Genomic DNA, 14973 nt, shown 5'->3' on the forward strand with positions numbered 1-14973 from the left:
GGTCGCAGGACCATGGATGCTCAGGGCTCCTGCTGCGGTGCTATGGAGCAGGCCTTGCCCCACCCAGGTCAGCCTCCACCACATGACAGGTGGGGTACCCTGCTCACCTCGGCCCTGGCTGCCTCACCTCAGGTGCACACTGGCATGACGGGCACAGCCCATGCCCACTGCCCAGCCAAGCCACCACTGCACTGCCCCAGGACAAAGACTTGTTTTCCAAGACTCCTAAGGCCAAAGATGAGGCATTACCCTGAAGAACAGGGGGGGCTGGGGAGATCTGGGTGGGCAGCCGTCACCTCAGGAGATGACCTGCCCCCCCAGGGCCTGGACAGGCTCATTCCCATGGAGCGGGAAGCTTGTGGTGGCTGGTCTGTGACAGGGCAAGGGGGGTGCAGGGGTGTTCCAGGAATCAGGTCACAGGAGCAGGAAGCGAGGGTCTCACTGTAACCTGGGTGGTGGTGCGAGCATAGGAGCCCCCGCGGCAGTGACAGCCAGCACACGGACAGCTTGGGGAAGCAGGCAAGTGGCAGCTCACAGTCCCTGTGGGAGTGAGAGTCCATTGTGTTTAGCACCTGTGGACTGAGCTGGGGTGGGGTCAGATGCCACATCACCTGCACAGTGAGCTCTGCAGGAAAGGTCAGCACAGTGGGGCTGGCTGCCTGCGGTCGGTCACGGCTTCCCAAGGAACAGGACTTGGGGGCTGGGGAGGATGCCCCAGTGGTGACAGACATGGCGGGGTCCTGGGGAGCAGGGGCAGGCCGAGCTCAAGCCCTGGCTGCTGAGCAGGCTGCAATCCTCCTCTCAAGGCCTCTGGCCGCGGTCCGGGGACCTCAGTGCAGCTGACTGCCTAGCAGGTGAGGTGAGGGGACAGGCTCTTCCTGCGTAGGCCCAGGCAGGAGGACGGGAACACAGGTCCCTGGAGCTGGGACAGGAGCACACCAGGCAGCCCCGCACAGCCCCCGACAGTGCCAAGTGCACTCCAAGCCCCTTCCCCATGCTGGGGCCCTTGAAGGGGACACTTCATTTCCCAGCTGAGGGGCCACCAGAAAGCGATGTCTCTCGCCTTGTCCCACCTGTCTCCCTGGTGGCTCTCCTGGATCCCACAGAAGGCACTGTCTGATGGGGCCGTGGCAACTGGCCGCTGGCAGCTCTGCCTTCTTCAGAGTCCTTAGGACAGATGGACTGGTCCTGCACATTCCAGAGTCCTTCACTGAGCCTGGAACACAAGAGAGTGAGGTTCAAAGGGTCCTGAGAGCAGGGTCTGGGGGTGGGCAGGGTGCAGAGAGGACAGGGAAGGAGAGGAAGCAAGTTCTTCATCCATGATCCCTGTGCCGGGGAGCAATGCCTTTGTCCTGGTTCATCCTGCAGAAGCAGGCACAGATCCTGAGCAACTCGGCTGGACCCCAGGCAGATGCTGGGGGTTCCCTCTGAGGCAGAACCCCCAAGCTTGTATCAGTCCATCCCAGTTGCTGTAACAAAACACCACAGACCAGAGGCTTAGAGACAGCAGACAGTTGTTGCTCCAGTTCTGGAGGCTGGTTCTGGAGGCCAGGAGTCCAAGGCCCCCAGCTTCAGTGGGCCTCCTTGCTGCAGCCACACGTGGTGAGGGACACGGGGGAGCTCTCTGGGGCCTGCTGCGAGGACACCAGTTGCATTTGTGAGCGCCACACTCATGATCTAAGCACCCCCCACCCCAAATACCCTGCTCCTGACACTGTCAGGTGGGGGTTGAAACTTCGGCATGGGTTTGGGGCAGGGTTTGGAGACAGTCATTCAGGCCACAGCAGAGTGAGCCTGAATCGCCAACCTCACATCGGCATCTTTCTTTTTAATGACAATTTGAAAACCTGTTGGATCCAGTGACCACTGCTGGTCACAAAAAATTCTCATCAGTCTTGGTTGCCCCCAGCCACTGCAGACTCCTGTCACAGAATCACACAGAGATGGTGGCCACGTTGGGAGTGCATGGGGCTCCCAGGTGGCTCGCACTCTCCTTCAGCTGCCCGCACATGTGGGGTTTTACCCGACCAGGGGCTCCGAGCTGATATCTGGAAAAGAGGCCCAGACAAGTGGGGCTGTGATGTCCTCTGAGCTCACCTGCCTCTGGTTACACAGGGTGACACTGGCCTGCCTGCATGTATAGGAAGGCTTCCTTGGCTCCCTCATGCACTCACAGGAAAAGACTTCGGAGCCTGCTGTGGGTCACTGGAAGGACTTAGAGCCTGCAGCTGTGGTTACAGCGCACCATCAAATGCACCAGCTCCCCCGCTCCACCCCCGACCCAAAGCCCTGCCAGGCTCCAGCTGGAGACAAGCTCAGACACAGGCTGCCTGTCCCCACTGCCGCCTCCTGCACCAGACTCTTCTCCTCCTCTTCCCATGGGGAAGCCCTCCTCCCCTGAGGGTTCCCCAGTGTGAGAAGCTCAGGTGCTGCCTCCATGGAGCCCCAAGCCGGCCCAGGGCGCTCTCTATTTGCCATCAGGGTGTGTTCCATGTCCGTCTAACAGGGAGGCTCCCAGCAAGCAGGTGGAGGTGGGTGGCCCAGCCAGGGCCTGGGCTACTCCTAGCTGACCAGCACACAGAGCGCACAGCTAGCCTCTGCCCTTCTTTGCCTCTGCCTCCCACCCCCGCCTGCCAGGAAGCAGCCATGCCTTACCTGCACGGGCCCCCGGAGCCGCAGGCCCATCCTGTCCCCTGGAATGCCCGGACCACTCACTCCTCAGGCCAGAGCTTTGAGCAGCTGAGGCAGGGCTCCCTGCAGACGGGCAGTCTGTTTGAGGACGTGGACTTCCCTGCCAACAACACTTCCCTGTTCTACAGTGAGAGGTCCCAGGTCCCCTTTGAGTGGAAACGGCCAGGGGTGAGTGGGGTGAGGAGGGGGTACAGGGTTTTGTGACTCAGCGGCCCAGAGGGAGGGTGTCAAGCTCCAGGGGAGGGAGAAGCAGGAGGGAGGGCTCCCTGCACACCTGTGGCCCAGGGCTCTGTGGCATGCGGGCAGGAGATGGTGTGTGGGCTAGGGTAGCTCAGCCTGGGCACCCTGGGTGTCTGGGTGCACCCCTCACCTCCTGCTTTTCACTCCCACAGAGGCTGGGGACCCAGACAGAGGGGCTATGTGTGGGGAGCTACTGAAGCTTTATCAAAAAGGGCAATCTCTGGGGTCTGGGGTCTGGGGCTGGGGCTCAGTGGCAGAGCGCTTGTCTAGCAGGTGTAAGGCTCTGGTTCCATCCTCAGCACCGCATAACAATAAATTAATAAGCAGAGATATTGTGTGTCCTTCTACAACTAAAAAAGTATATATATATATATATATATATATATATATATATATATATATATATGGCACATCTGTGTGACATTTCCCCCAGAATTCAGGGGAAGTGAGCAACCAGGGCCCCGGGCGTTCAGAGGGTGGCGCTGTGGATGTGGCGCTCCTGTGGGCTGCAGACACTCCATGTGGACAGATATTCACGTTCAGCACATGCAGACTCCCAGAGCCTTTGCCCCTTCCCAGAAGGGCCAGAGTGGGGGCCACCCCACCTTGCAAGTTCGGGGGTGACAGGTCTCAAGAGGCACCAGCTGGGGCTGGGCGCCATGTCAATATTTGCAGTTAGTCAGGGCCTGGCGCCACAGCTGAGGCTCCTCTGGGCGGGTCCTGCCCTGGGAGCAGCTCCTGTGAGTGAGGAGTGAGGAGTGACTGTGCAAGGGTGCCAGGCCAGGACGTGAGCCCCAAATGCCAGTCCCATACTACCCTGTGTCCCTGAGCCTCAGTCTGCGCACCTGTAAAATGGAGTGGCCTGGCCCAGACGGCTCCTTGCCCAGCACTCAGGATATTTTCAGTAAAGGGCAGCTGCGGTCATGTTTACCCCACTGCCATCTACAGATCTGGAGCACACTCGGACGGGAAGTGAAGGGCCCCGGCACATATCTCCCCATCTCCAACAGGAATGGCCACGCCTCGAGTAAACTCGGCAATTCTAAAAAGCACATGCTGGAAACAGCTGGGCTCCTCAGGGCAGGACTCGCATGCACAGCTGTTATTCCTGAAGGGGTGGCCTGTGAGGTCAATTCCTGATGTGGGCAGAGTGGGACTCATATGCATCATGCATTAGGTCATGTGTGTGCACATGTGAGCAGGCGTGTGTGTGCATGTGTGGGTAGGGTTAGACCACGCCGTGCAGGAGGAAGGACACTTCCAGAGTAACCGAAGACAAGAGTGGCCCTGAGGGCCTTGCCAATCTGCAGTCTCCTGCTTCCGGCCCATGGCCCCTGAACAGCTGGGCACGGGGCTGCCCCAGACTTCGGGGTGGGTGCATCTTTAACAGAGGGTTGGGAGTCCTTGGAGTCAGGATCCCCAGGGAAGTTGACGCCCCAGCCTGGTGTGGCCACTGCAGCCTTTTCTCCCTGGTGCCCAGCAGATACCAGTGCTGTCTAAAGGCACAGTGCAGGTAGCGGGGGGTTGGGGGGAGACGAGCAGCCGCTGCAGACCTCAGCTTTCTCTCCATGAAGGGGGACAATGATGGCCCTACCTCTGGGGTCACTGTGAGGACGTCAGTCAGTGTGGCAGAGTTCTGAGCCTCTACTCCGCACGGGACCAGCAGATTTAGTGCCGCTGCCACTACTGCCAGTTCACGCCATCCTCCTTCCTCCCCCGTTGGAGGCCCTGCCTTGCAGCCTGCAGAGGGGCTGGGTTACCTCTGGAACTGCCACCTTCTGCTCCCATCCCTACAGCAGGGCCACCGTCTCACCCAGGGACTTGGAGTCTCAGACTCAGCCCTGACGTCCTCTCGGTTCTGTCCCCAGATCTGGGGAGGCCTTGCTCCACAGCCAGGACCCCAGTGCCTGCAGCCCTTCCACGGTACCCTGCCCTCTCCACTGGGGCTGACAACTGTCCCCGCGCATGTTCAGGCCTCCTGTTGGCTGCCTGCCTGTGGCCTCGCTTCTCAGTGGGGCCTGCCGCCTCTCCTGTGTGTGCACCTGAGGCTGTCCCCACCGTCCGCTCTACTGTCTGCTCCTGTTTCCACAAACACCGGCTTTCTGTCTGGAGCTCTGCAGTCTACCTTACAGACGGCCGTGGGATCAGGAGTCAGGCAACTCCACAGTCCTGAGGCGGGCTCCTGGGTGCCCGGTTCCCCAGAAGGCCACGGGGCTCTGCCTCCTGTGCAGCCTCACATGGTGCGAACTCTCCAGGTGACACCGGCTCCCTACCCCAGCACGCCTTCTTGTCAAACAGAGCTGCGCTGCGGGGAGGGCGAGCACCTGGCCAGGGTAGCACCAGAGGGCAGTGGCAGGCAGGCTTGCCCTCAGCGGGGCCTGGGGACGCAGGGGCCAGGGAGCTGCCAGCCTCAACTTGGAGGGAAGCAATGAGCCAGGAGGCAGCAGCAGTGGCGGGGACACGGCGTGCCTCGTACAAATGCAGAGGGCCACCTCGGCCAGCCAGGACACAGACTCGGGGAGCTGCCCCACTGCCTTTGGGCCAGTCCTCCCACATTGGAGAATGTGGTCCTTTGATGAAAAGACTACAGGGCTGCCTGGAGCCAAGGGAGGAATGCGAGGACGTGCGGGGCCTCACGGAGAAGGTGCTGGCCCCAGGCTGGTGTGCCCCTGCCAGGCCTTGAGTTTCTGGGGCATAGCACAGTCTTTTTCAGAAGTCCTCTTGGTAAGCTTGTGTGGGCATTTTGGAAAAGAATAAGCCCATGCAGCCTTCTTGAGCCACTCTGGGCCCACCATGGCAGCAGGCTAGCACAGGGCTCCACCAGCTTAGACCTCCACTCTGCTGGAGATGCCCTGGGCTTAGCATGATCCCCACCCTCTGATTCCCTGGGACCCATGAGCAGAGAAGAAGCAGGGTCCTGGCAGTCTTGAGGTGGTGGGCTCAGGGCCATCTCCAAGCAGCCGCACCTGGGGCTCCTGCCAGATGGGCTGAGGGGCTCCTGGCACTTCTGGTCCTCCTCAGTCCTGGAGCCTGGAAGGAGGTGGATGGTCGCTTCGTCACCAGCACCACCCTGCTCTTGCCGCCATGGGGTCTAGGACGTGCTCTTTGCTGTCCCCATCCCTACACAGCACCCACCGCAATTGCTTGGGCCTCTGCGCCGTCAGCTCCCCAGAGCCCCCTGACCCTCCCACCCCCTCCACCCGGGCACTTGCCCCTGGCTCGTGGTCTATCCCTGTGAGTGCAGAGACTCTTTCTTATCTATGCTGCAATCTGGTGCCAGGGACAGATACTGGCACTGGGAGAAAGACGGGAAGTCGAGGCAGGCTGAGCGTTGAGGCATGGGCTTCAGCTGGGGAGAAGTGGGAGCCCTCCTGGCCCAGAGAGCAGTACCAGGAGGTACCGCGCACTGGCCACACCAGCCAAACAGAACCACCCAGGTCTGCAGAACCACCCAGGTCTGCAGAACCACCAGGTCTGCTGCTCGGCGTCCCTTATTCACCCCAGAAAGAGTAGCAGTGGGTGAGAGGAGCCTGGAGGGTGCCCACCCTGGGGGCCAGGATCGCCAGGGTGCCGGGTGAGTCCATCTATCGCTCCTGCTTCTGGGCTCCAGTCTCAGGACCTCATTCTCGTGGCCTTTTTTTATTGGTTCCTTTTAGTTACACATGACATTAGGATTCATTTTGACATAATGGCAAAAGCATGGACCATGATTTCCCCTAGTTCAGTCCCCAGAGCTTCCCCTGCCCTTCCTCCCCCTGCCCCGTTCCCATCTCCTGCTCTATGACCTTATGGCTTTTCACTCATATCTGTCATTAGTCTTTAGTCTTTAGAGGCTGTGGACGTACCAATGGTGGGGTCTCTGTCCATGTGTGTACCCAGGAAGGTGCTGTCCCATCCTCCGCTCTCCCTATCCCACCCCCTCCCTTCATCCCCCTTCCTCTCCTCCTCTGATCTTTCTTCTATCCCCCACCCCACCCCCCTGACCTTATTTTGGGTCAGCTTCTGCATATCAGAGAAAGCATTTGGCCTTTGACTTTTGGGGACTGGCTTATTTCACTTAGCATGACATTTAAAATAGTTTCTCAACTGTATGGATTTTATGAAAATGCTTTCCAATGCTGTTTTTGTTTAATGTTTTATGTTTATCTTTTATATTATTCATACATACATGGATTATCATATCAATATGGACATAATTAACAATTATAAAATATAATAACATGTAATATGCAATAAAAATACAGTGCACTTGGGTGAGATCGTGTGCAAGGCTGCACGTCCCTTTATGCACAGATTTGAATTTGACCTAAATGCTGGTCTGAAGAGAGCAGCTGAGCTTGGTCTGGACACTGGCCTGTGCAGCTAAACCTGTCACCTCTGGGCAAGACCAGGAGTCCGGGGCCCTCAAAGGTGGCAAGGCTCACAGTGAGCAGTGCTCGCCACAGACCCTCCAGCCTCCACATAGGGTCATCCATGTGGGAGTCTATGGCAGAGGAGACTGTGGCAAGAGGCTGCTTTCCCTAGGGACAGGACATATCAGAGAGAAGCCCGGGCAAGGGACTTGGAGCCTTCCTCGGGCCCACCCCTCTGTGGGGTCCATGCTGCCATGCCCACTCTCTCTTGCTGCCCACAGCAGGGGCCTTACCTGACTCTCACTCCTCCAGGAAATCGTGGAGAAGCCTGAATTCATCCTGGGAGGGGCCACTAGGACAGACATCTGCCAGGGGGAGCTGGGTAAGTGGGGTCACACCCTGAGGGGCCTCCAGGGCAGGAGCAGCAGGGGTCCCCAGGATCTCTGCTTTCCTCTCCCTTCCCCCTGAGCTCCAGGCCCCTCGCACACCTGCTGGGCACACCTGCCATCCCTGGGCCCCACCCAGGAGTTCCCAGAGAGCAGCCCCTCCTGTACCTGACCTGTCCTGCCCTAGGAACACAGCTCCCTCCACGACACAGATGAAAACTGGGGCCAAGGGAACAAGCCACTGGCCCCATCCTGGAAGTGGCAGGTGGGCAAACTGACTGTGGAGACCTGGCTCCTGCCACGGCGTCTCACTGGCCCATCCTAAGCCGCTCTTCCCACAAGTACAGCTGGACCTGTGTGGCTGCAGCGCGGGGTGTCTGCCCATGCTGCCCACACGGCCACTGCACGCTGCCCACACGGACACTGCACACACGCAGGCGTGAGCTTAGGAAAGTGGGGCTGGGAGTCATGGGGCTGGTGCCTGGAACCCCAGGGAGCACCCCCCGCCCTGGGCTGGAGAAGGGCAGGTGGGGGCAGGGAGGGGCCAGAGGCACTTGCTGGCCTCTGTCCTTGTTCAAAAGCACAGAGCTGTGGCCTGGGGGACTCCCCACAGCCTCTCCGGTGTTGCGTCTTGCCACCTGTGGAGGAGGAGGATGCAGGCTGACTGTGGCCCTCCTTTGCAGGGGACTGCTGGCTTCTGGCTGCCATCGCCTCCCTCACGCTCAATGAGAAGGCGCTGGCCAGAGTGGTTCCCCAGGACCAGAGCTTTGGCCCTGGCTATGCCGGGATATTCCACTTTCAGGTGAGAGCAGCGGAGCCAGTGGGTACCCTCTCAGGCCAGCAGGGTGCCGCTGCCCCACTGCACACAGGAACAGCAGGCTGGAGCATCCTTGGGGGCGTAGCCTGGTGGCCCTCAGGGAAAGCATTCAGGGAAACTCTGGGGGCTGCAGACCTGGGCCACAAGTCAGGGGGTCCCAGAGGTGTCGCTGCTGGGAGTTCCTTGAACTTTGCCAGAGAAGCAACAACCTCTGTGAAGCTGGATTATTTCCCCTGAACGGAGGTTTGGAAATGTAAATTTGGAGACCTTGAGTGAGTTTAAATATAAAACGTGAGATTTGCCACCAAGGTGCCCGCGGGATCACCTGCGACCCACAGTGCAGCCTGCCACCGGGACTGTCCTGGCCTGCTCCCGGCTCTCTCCGCTGTCCTCTGCCCGGGGTCCTTGCCCAGCATCCAGCCCCATGCAAGTATGTCATGGGCCAGGCACTCAGGCAGCCTTTCTCGTGAGGCCAGGCTCTGCAGGTGTCCCTGGGGAGACAGCCACCAGGAGCCCAGGCGCAAGGCAGGGTGCCTCACAGTGCGGTGGCTCCTGCAGCCCCGTCCCTCCACCCCGAGGCCTGCTCTCTGAGGCACTCTTGGGCCTGGGGTTTAAGGCAAAGTGGCAGCAATGTGGGCAGCAGGTCCCCCACTGTGACAGTGGCAGGCTCCCCAAGCCTGGGGCACAGCCCCTCTGGGCCTGGGGAGCCCTCCCCTCCACCACAGACCCGTCACACTGGCAGTCTCCCCTCTCCCACTTCTGTGCATCACTATGCTGGCTTCGCAGTGCCCGCGCCTGGCCCTGCAGACCCTATAGCCTGTCAGGGTGGCAGCAGGCTGCTTGAACCTACCCAGGCCCTGCTCCCAGCACCAGCATCCGAGCCGCTCCCCAGGGAACAGCGTCCTCCCTTTCTCCCAGAACTCCATAGTCAGCAGGGCCCCCGTTTTCCCCTGGGGACTCTGAGGCCAGGGAGGGAAGTAGCTGACCAAGGTCACAAAGTAACGAGCATAAGCAGGACATCCCTGAGCCTGGCCCTGGGTCTTGGGCTCCACGGGCCACCTCTGACACCCTATGTGTGCCTATGGTCCTTAGACCTCCCTCTCCCTGTCCTTCTTCACTCCTCCTGTTCCCTATGACCCCTGGGCCTCCACCTTCCTGTCCTCCTGCAGTGTTCTTCTGTCCCACAGCACAGCCACACTGTGGATGAGGGGACCAGTAGTACAACAGAGCTGGCCTCTGTCACCCATAGCCCCTCAAAGCCCTCTCTGTGCATGGCCACCCCTGAGCACTCCTCTCCCGTCCCCCAGCCCAGGGGAGCTGGCCTGGACATCAGCAGCACTGCACCCAAAGCCATAAATACCTTAGAGCCCTCAGGGAGAAAGGACTGGGCATGAGTCCTGCTTGGCAGGTGGCAGGACAGCCCCTAAGACACACGTGGCCTCAGCCAGACACGGGGGCAGCCAAGTCCAGTTGGGGAGAAGCTGCCATGGGAGCGGCCCAGAGTGCCCTGGCAAAGAGCCCTGGGACATGGCTCCCAGGCCACTGCCTGTGCTCCCTGTCACCTCCCTTACACTTGCTGCCAGCCTGAGGGGCGCAGCCCAGTACACCAGGAGCCAGAGGAGGAGGTCCCTGTTCACACTAAGAAGCACAGAGGGACAGTGGTGCCCAGCCTTGACTTGCTCCTGCCTCCCTGTCCCCTGTGAGCACACGGGCTGGCACATGTGCACTTAAACAGGCACTGTGTGCACACATTCACACCCCTGTACACTTGGACCCACGTCCACTACACCCACACCCCCACGTTCACACCTGGCCCCCTAACTCCCCTGCTGCTCTTGGCTCTGCTCTGGGCCCCACCAAGGCACAGTCTTGGGCTCCACCAATGGGCCAGCGGGGAACTGAGGAGCGAGGGATGTGGAGCCAGACCCCAAGCTGGGCAGGAGGGCAGAGGCTGCCTGGGCAGGGGCAGAGTGCAGCCCTCTCCTGCCAAAGCAGACTGTGCAGGAGAGATCAGAGCACCAGAGGCGGCCAGAGGCCAACAGAGGTCACCAGCAACTGCCACCCACTGCTGGGGGTGACACTGGTCCTGCTGCTGGTATCCGTGCAGGGTCGAAGGCCCAGCATGTGGCCTATGGACTCAGGTGGCCCCTCCTAGAGCCCAGGGACTCTTGAGATGAGTGTGCAGCTTGCTCAGAGTGGGATACAGGCGAGCATTTGCTGGTGGCCCCCTGACTCTCCTGCTGCTCCTGGCTCTGCTCTGGGCTCCAGTTCTGGCAGCACAGCGAGTGGCTGGATGTGGTGATCGACGACCGCCTGCCCACTTTCCGTGGCCGCCTGGTCTTCCTCCACTCTGCCGACCACACCGAGTTCTGGAGCGCCCTGCTGGAGAAGGCCTATGCAAAGTGAGTCCCTGTGGGAAGGCCAGTGGAGGGGCCATGTGTGAGGCTCGGGAGGGGCTGGGGCTGGACAAGAAGCCACGGGAGCAGGCTTCCTGCCAAGGTCCAATGTACCCGGGGCCCAGGTCCACTCTGGGCACATGGCCACACCTGCCCCTGGGTCTCCCTGAGGGGTGGAGGTGGACTTCAGGAGATCTGGCAGGAGTGGACCTGGGAGAGCTGGGGGAACTTCAGGCTGTGCTGATGCTTGCGGCTCTTCAGACCTCCCCAGACATGACTGGGCTGCTTCCCACCTGGGCAGGGACCCAGCGTCCACACAGGATGTGCTTTTCCTTTGCTTGTTAAAAATGGTAGGGGCAGAGCTGGAGGCTCTTTTCTGTGCCGATTTCCCTGGAGATGGCTCATGACATGTGGTCAGGTCATGGGGTCAGGGTGCCACTGTGTCCAGTCTTGGGGGTCCTCCCTGTGAGGGTCTTAGGAAGAAGTTCCATCTGCTGAGCTTGATAAGCTCCCACGTCTGATGTTCCTGGTAAGATTTCAGTTGGCCCCTGGGCTCTGTCCACATGGAGTCACTTGGGGGCCAAGTGCTGCACTGCTTTGCAAAGTGGTCTGGACACTAAGAGCAAGGCCTGGCCTCTGCAGTGCAGTTCTGCGCATCAGGGAGTCTCGGCCCAGAGGAGCCTAAGGAGAGGTGAGGGCCATGGGTCCTGCAGGGAGCCTGACACAGGAAACAGACATGGGGTGAAGGAGCAGGGCCCTGGAACCCAAGACCAGCATGAGCTCAGTCGCCCTCACAGGTGTGCCCATGCCAATGCAGGATGCCACCCAGAGGAAACTTGGGGGCAGGGTGTAGGGATGCGACCCTTCTGGAATTTCTATGAACCATAACTGCTCTGCTGGGGTTATCTCGGCCTTCATGCAGAGAAAAAGCAAGCACAGCTTCAGGAGAGGCCTAGGCAACTGGCCATGGTCATTCTGCCTGTTGGGGAGCCGGGTCTGGAGCCCTGCCCACCTGGGGAGTCCTGTGCCACCCTCCCACTGCTGCCCCAGGGACCAGGATCGCGGACTGCTCCCACCCCCCTTGTCCCCGTCCACCTGCCCACAGCCACCTGGCCCTGCTGCCCTCGCAGGCTGAACGGGAGCTATGAGGCGCTGAAGGGGGGCAGCACCCTGGAGGCCATGGAGGACTTCACTGGGGGTGTGGCGGAGACCTTCCTGACCAGAGAGGCCCCACAGGACTTCTACACCATCCTGGGGAAGGCCCTGAAGCGCGGCTCCCTGCTGGGCTGCTCCATGGATGTGAGTGGGGGCTGCCCTCACTCAGGGCATGGGGTCCCCACCAGGGGCCCTGGCCACTCAAGAGGGTATGCAACCATGGTGGGAGTGCCGGTGCTTATCTCTTCAGCGATACTCAGGCTGCTGCTTAGCTTTCCTGATTAGGTTAGAAGCATTTGGCTGTTAGGGCACCGTGAGCAGCTTGCACCTCCTGCTTGGCCTCCTGGCCCTGGCCAGCCCACCCCTCAGCCCTCTGCCCCTGCAGACAGGTGCACACCCACACACAGGCTGGCTTGATTTCACTGATGGGGCATCTGCCCGTGCAGCTTTCTGAAGCTTGCTGCCTCCTACACACACTAGGAAGAGAGCCCTTCGCACTGACAGGAAGACACCTAGTAGCACTTTTTTAATTTCTCTGTACGCACAGATGCACACACAGGGCAATGTCTTCTGACAGTTTCTGGGAATTCATCCCTTCTCTCTTGGATTAAACTCAGGGATTTTTTCCTAATGAACTAGCCATTTCCTCTGCACATTCATGTTTGGGGCACAGGGACACACGTTTCCTATACCTGGCAGCATCTCTTTGGTATACGCAATGGTGCCTCCTGCCTCAGGACTCGTGGCCAGGACTCGTGGCCACCTTCTCCCTGGGGCCAGGAAAGTAAGCTTCTCCTTTCTGGGGAGGAGGGCCTCTGTGCCCTGGGAGAGTGTGCCTGGCTGTGCCCTGGTTCGCGGGGTCTGCACACACAGTTCATGCAGCAAAGGGAGCAGGGCGGGCAGCATGAGCTCAGTGGTATGGGGCTGGGGCTGGCCTGGTGGGGAAACCTCAGCTCAGATGAGGGTCTGACGCTGTTCTTCTCATTTCAGATCAGAAATGCTGCAGAATCCGAAGCCCGGACACCTTTCGGTCTCATTAAGGGTCACGCCTACACCATCACGGGGCTTGACCAGGTGGGCAGGACTGGGCAGGGCCTCAGCCCTTCCTTATTGCACTGCAGTTCAGTCGCCTTCCGGGCCTCCCGAGTTCCTCCACCCAGAGAAGGCAGACGAGGTCATAGCAGCGAGTCCCCCATGGCACCACGTGTGGTCAGCCAGTGTGGGGCCTGGGCCGTGTCTGGGTCTGTTTTTTCTTGTCTGCTATTGTTTCCCAAATCTACACTAGAGGGTTTCCTGGGGTGTAAGACCACAGGAAAGTAAGGACATGCATGGCCAGGTGCTTCAGGAACTGGCCAGATCATTGTGGGCCAAAGAGTCCCACAATCAGCCATCCAAGCCGGAGATGCTGGGAGGCCACCACCTGGCTCCTGGGCAGTCAGAATGGAGGCTGCATGACCTCCCAGGCCCCAGGCAGGAGGCAGTGTCCTGGCCCCGCAGCCTGCGAGAACTCCCTCCTCTGCCCCTCCTCTGCCCTGCTCAGGGCTTCTGCAGAGGCCTGAGGCCCCAACACAGGGAAGGCTCCCTGCTCTGCTCAGTCTACCAATTAAATTCCACTCATCCAGGAACACCCTCACAGGCACAACCAGGACAATCTCCTAAATCAGTTGAGTAAGTGGAGGAGAGGGAGGAAACGGAAGAGGGAAAGACGGGAAACCAAGGGCTCCACCCCCGGCTCAAGTGCAGCGTAGCCCAGGGTCCTGCCTGGCCCACCCCTGTAGCTGGGCACCTCTGCTCCCTTCTGGGGCTGTCACATCCTGGTAACATACCACGAATGCGTGGCTGGAGCGTGGAGGAAGGCCCTTCTGTGATATGAGCTGTGGGAGACCCCAGAGGATCCTCTGCTGACTTCCAGCTTGAGCTGGTTCTTGTGTCCACCTGCCCCTCGAGTAGGCATGTGGTTGTTCTACGCATTATTCCAAGCAGAGGTCTCCCTCATCCTGCTCACAGGTTCTGCTTCCTCTCCACCAACAAGGGGCCTGTACCTCAGATCAGGGAGCTCCTGAGTGCTTCCCACAGGCCGCACCAGGTGCTCTGAGAGCTGATATTGCTGGGAGATGTTGACCAGAGCAGGACAGCTCTGGTGGCTAGGGTCTCCACTGTGGATGAGCAGAGGTCCGACCGCCATGCTCTCCCTCCAAGACCCAAGGCCTTGGCCCCACTCCCTGCCACAGCAGTGCTGGAGGGCCTGGTGCAAGAATCCCCTGGAACAGCAGATTCCTTCCTGTGACCGAGGGCAAAGCCCAGGAAAAGGAATCTGGCCTTCCTTTGCTGCATTCCCAGCCTGTGGCCCTGTGGTCCTGTCACCCCCTGGGGCTCTGCGAGCTCATCTGAGGACGCTCTATGCCACCCAGATGCTGAGGGGACCCAGAAAGCCACGATGCAGGGTTCTGTGCCAGAGGAAGCTTCCAGCTTCGTGTTGATAGGGAGTCACTGTCCAGAGAAGGCGTGGCCATTCGTGGGGACTACTAGGCCCTCACTAGAGAGGCTACCGCCTGTTTTCAATAGGAAATCGGAAATTCCACAGGCTGGTTACAGATGGATGAGTCCGCGGAGAGGGGCCCGAGCCCACGATGAACACAGCCAACCTCCGGTCTTCTCACCTCCCACCTCCCTGATGCTTCTCCCTTCTAGGTAGACTTCCGGGGCCAGAAAATCGAGCTCATCCGAGTCCGGAACCCCTGGGGCCAGGTCGAGTGGAACGGGCCATGGAGCGACAGGTCAGACACATCACGGGTGGATTGGGCTGCTGTGGACTGGGCACCGCCAGGGTAAGGAGGGGGCTGCTGTGTTTGGAGTCGTGCCGGGGTCACAGATCCCACAGGCCACTCGGAGCGGCAGCCTGAGTTTGGAGGGTGGTGGGCAGCTGCTCCCCACCA

The 14973-nt window shown here is 60.1% G+C and overlaps 1 protein-coding gene across 3 annotated transcripts in view; it reads left to right on the forward strand.

Moving 5' to 3' along the window:
- Positions 1–2646: 2646 nt before the first annotated feature.
- Capn9 (calpain 9) overlaps positions 2647–14973 on the forward strand; it is a 28729-nt gene continuing 16402 nt past the window's right edge. For 2 of the 3 annotated variants that reach the window (XM_077105088.1, XM_077105089.1), the window contains exons 1-7: positions 2647–2859; positions 7596–7665; positions 8353–8471; positions 10755–10888; positions 12013–12181; positions 13028–13111; positions 14729–14814. In XM_077105088.1, coding sequence (XP_076961203.1) covers positions 2647–2859; positions 7596–7665; positions 8353–8471; positions 10755–10888; positions 12013–12181; positions 13028–13111; positions 14729–14814 — 875 coding nt within the window. The remainder of the gene's footprint in view (positions 2860–7595; positions 7666–8352; positions 8472–10754; positions 10889–12012; positions 12182–13027; positions 13112–14728; positions 14815–14973) is intronic. The other variant, XM_077105090.1, reaches the window with a different exon arrangement.

The sequence above is a fragment of the Callospermophilus lateralis genome, chromosome 13, assembly GCF_048772815.1.
Source record: "Callospermophilus lateralis isolate mCalLat2 chromosome 13, mCalLat2.hap1, whole genome shotgun sequence".
NCBI classification, from domain to species: Eukaryota; Metazoa; Chordata; class Mammalia; order Rodentia; family Sciuridae; genus Callospermophilus; species Callospermophilus lateralis.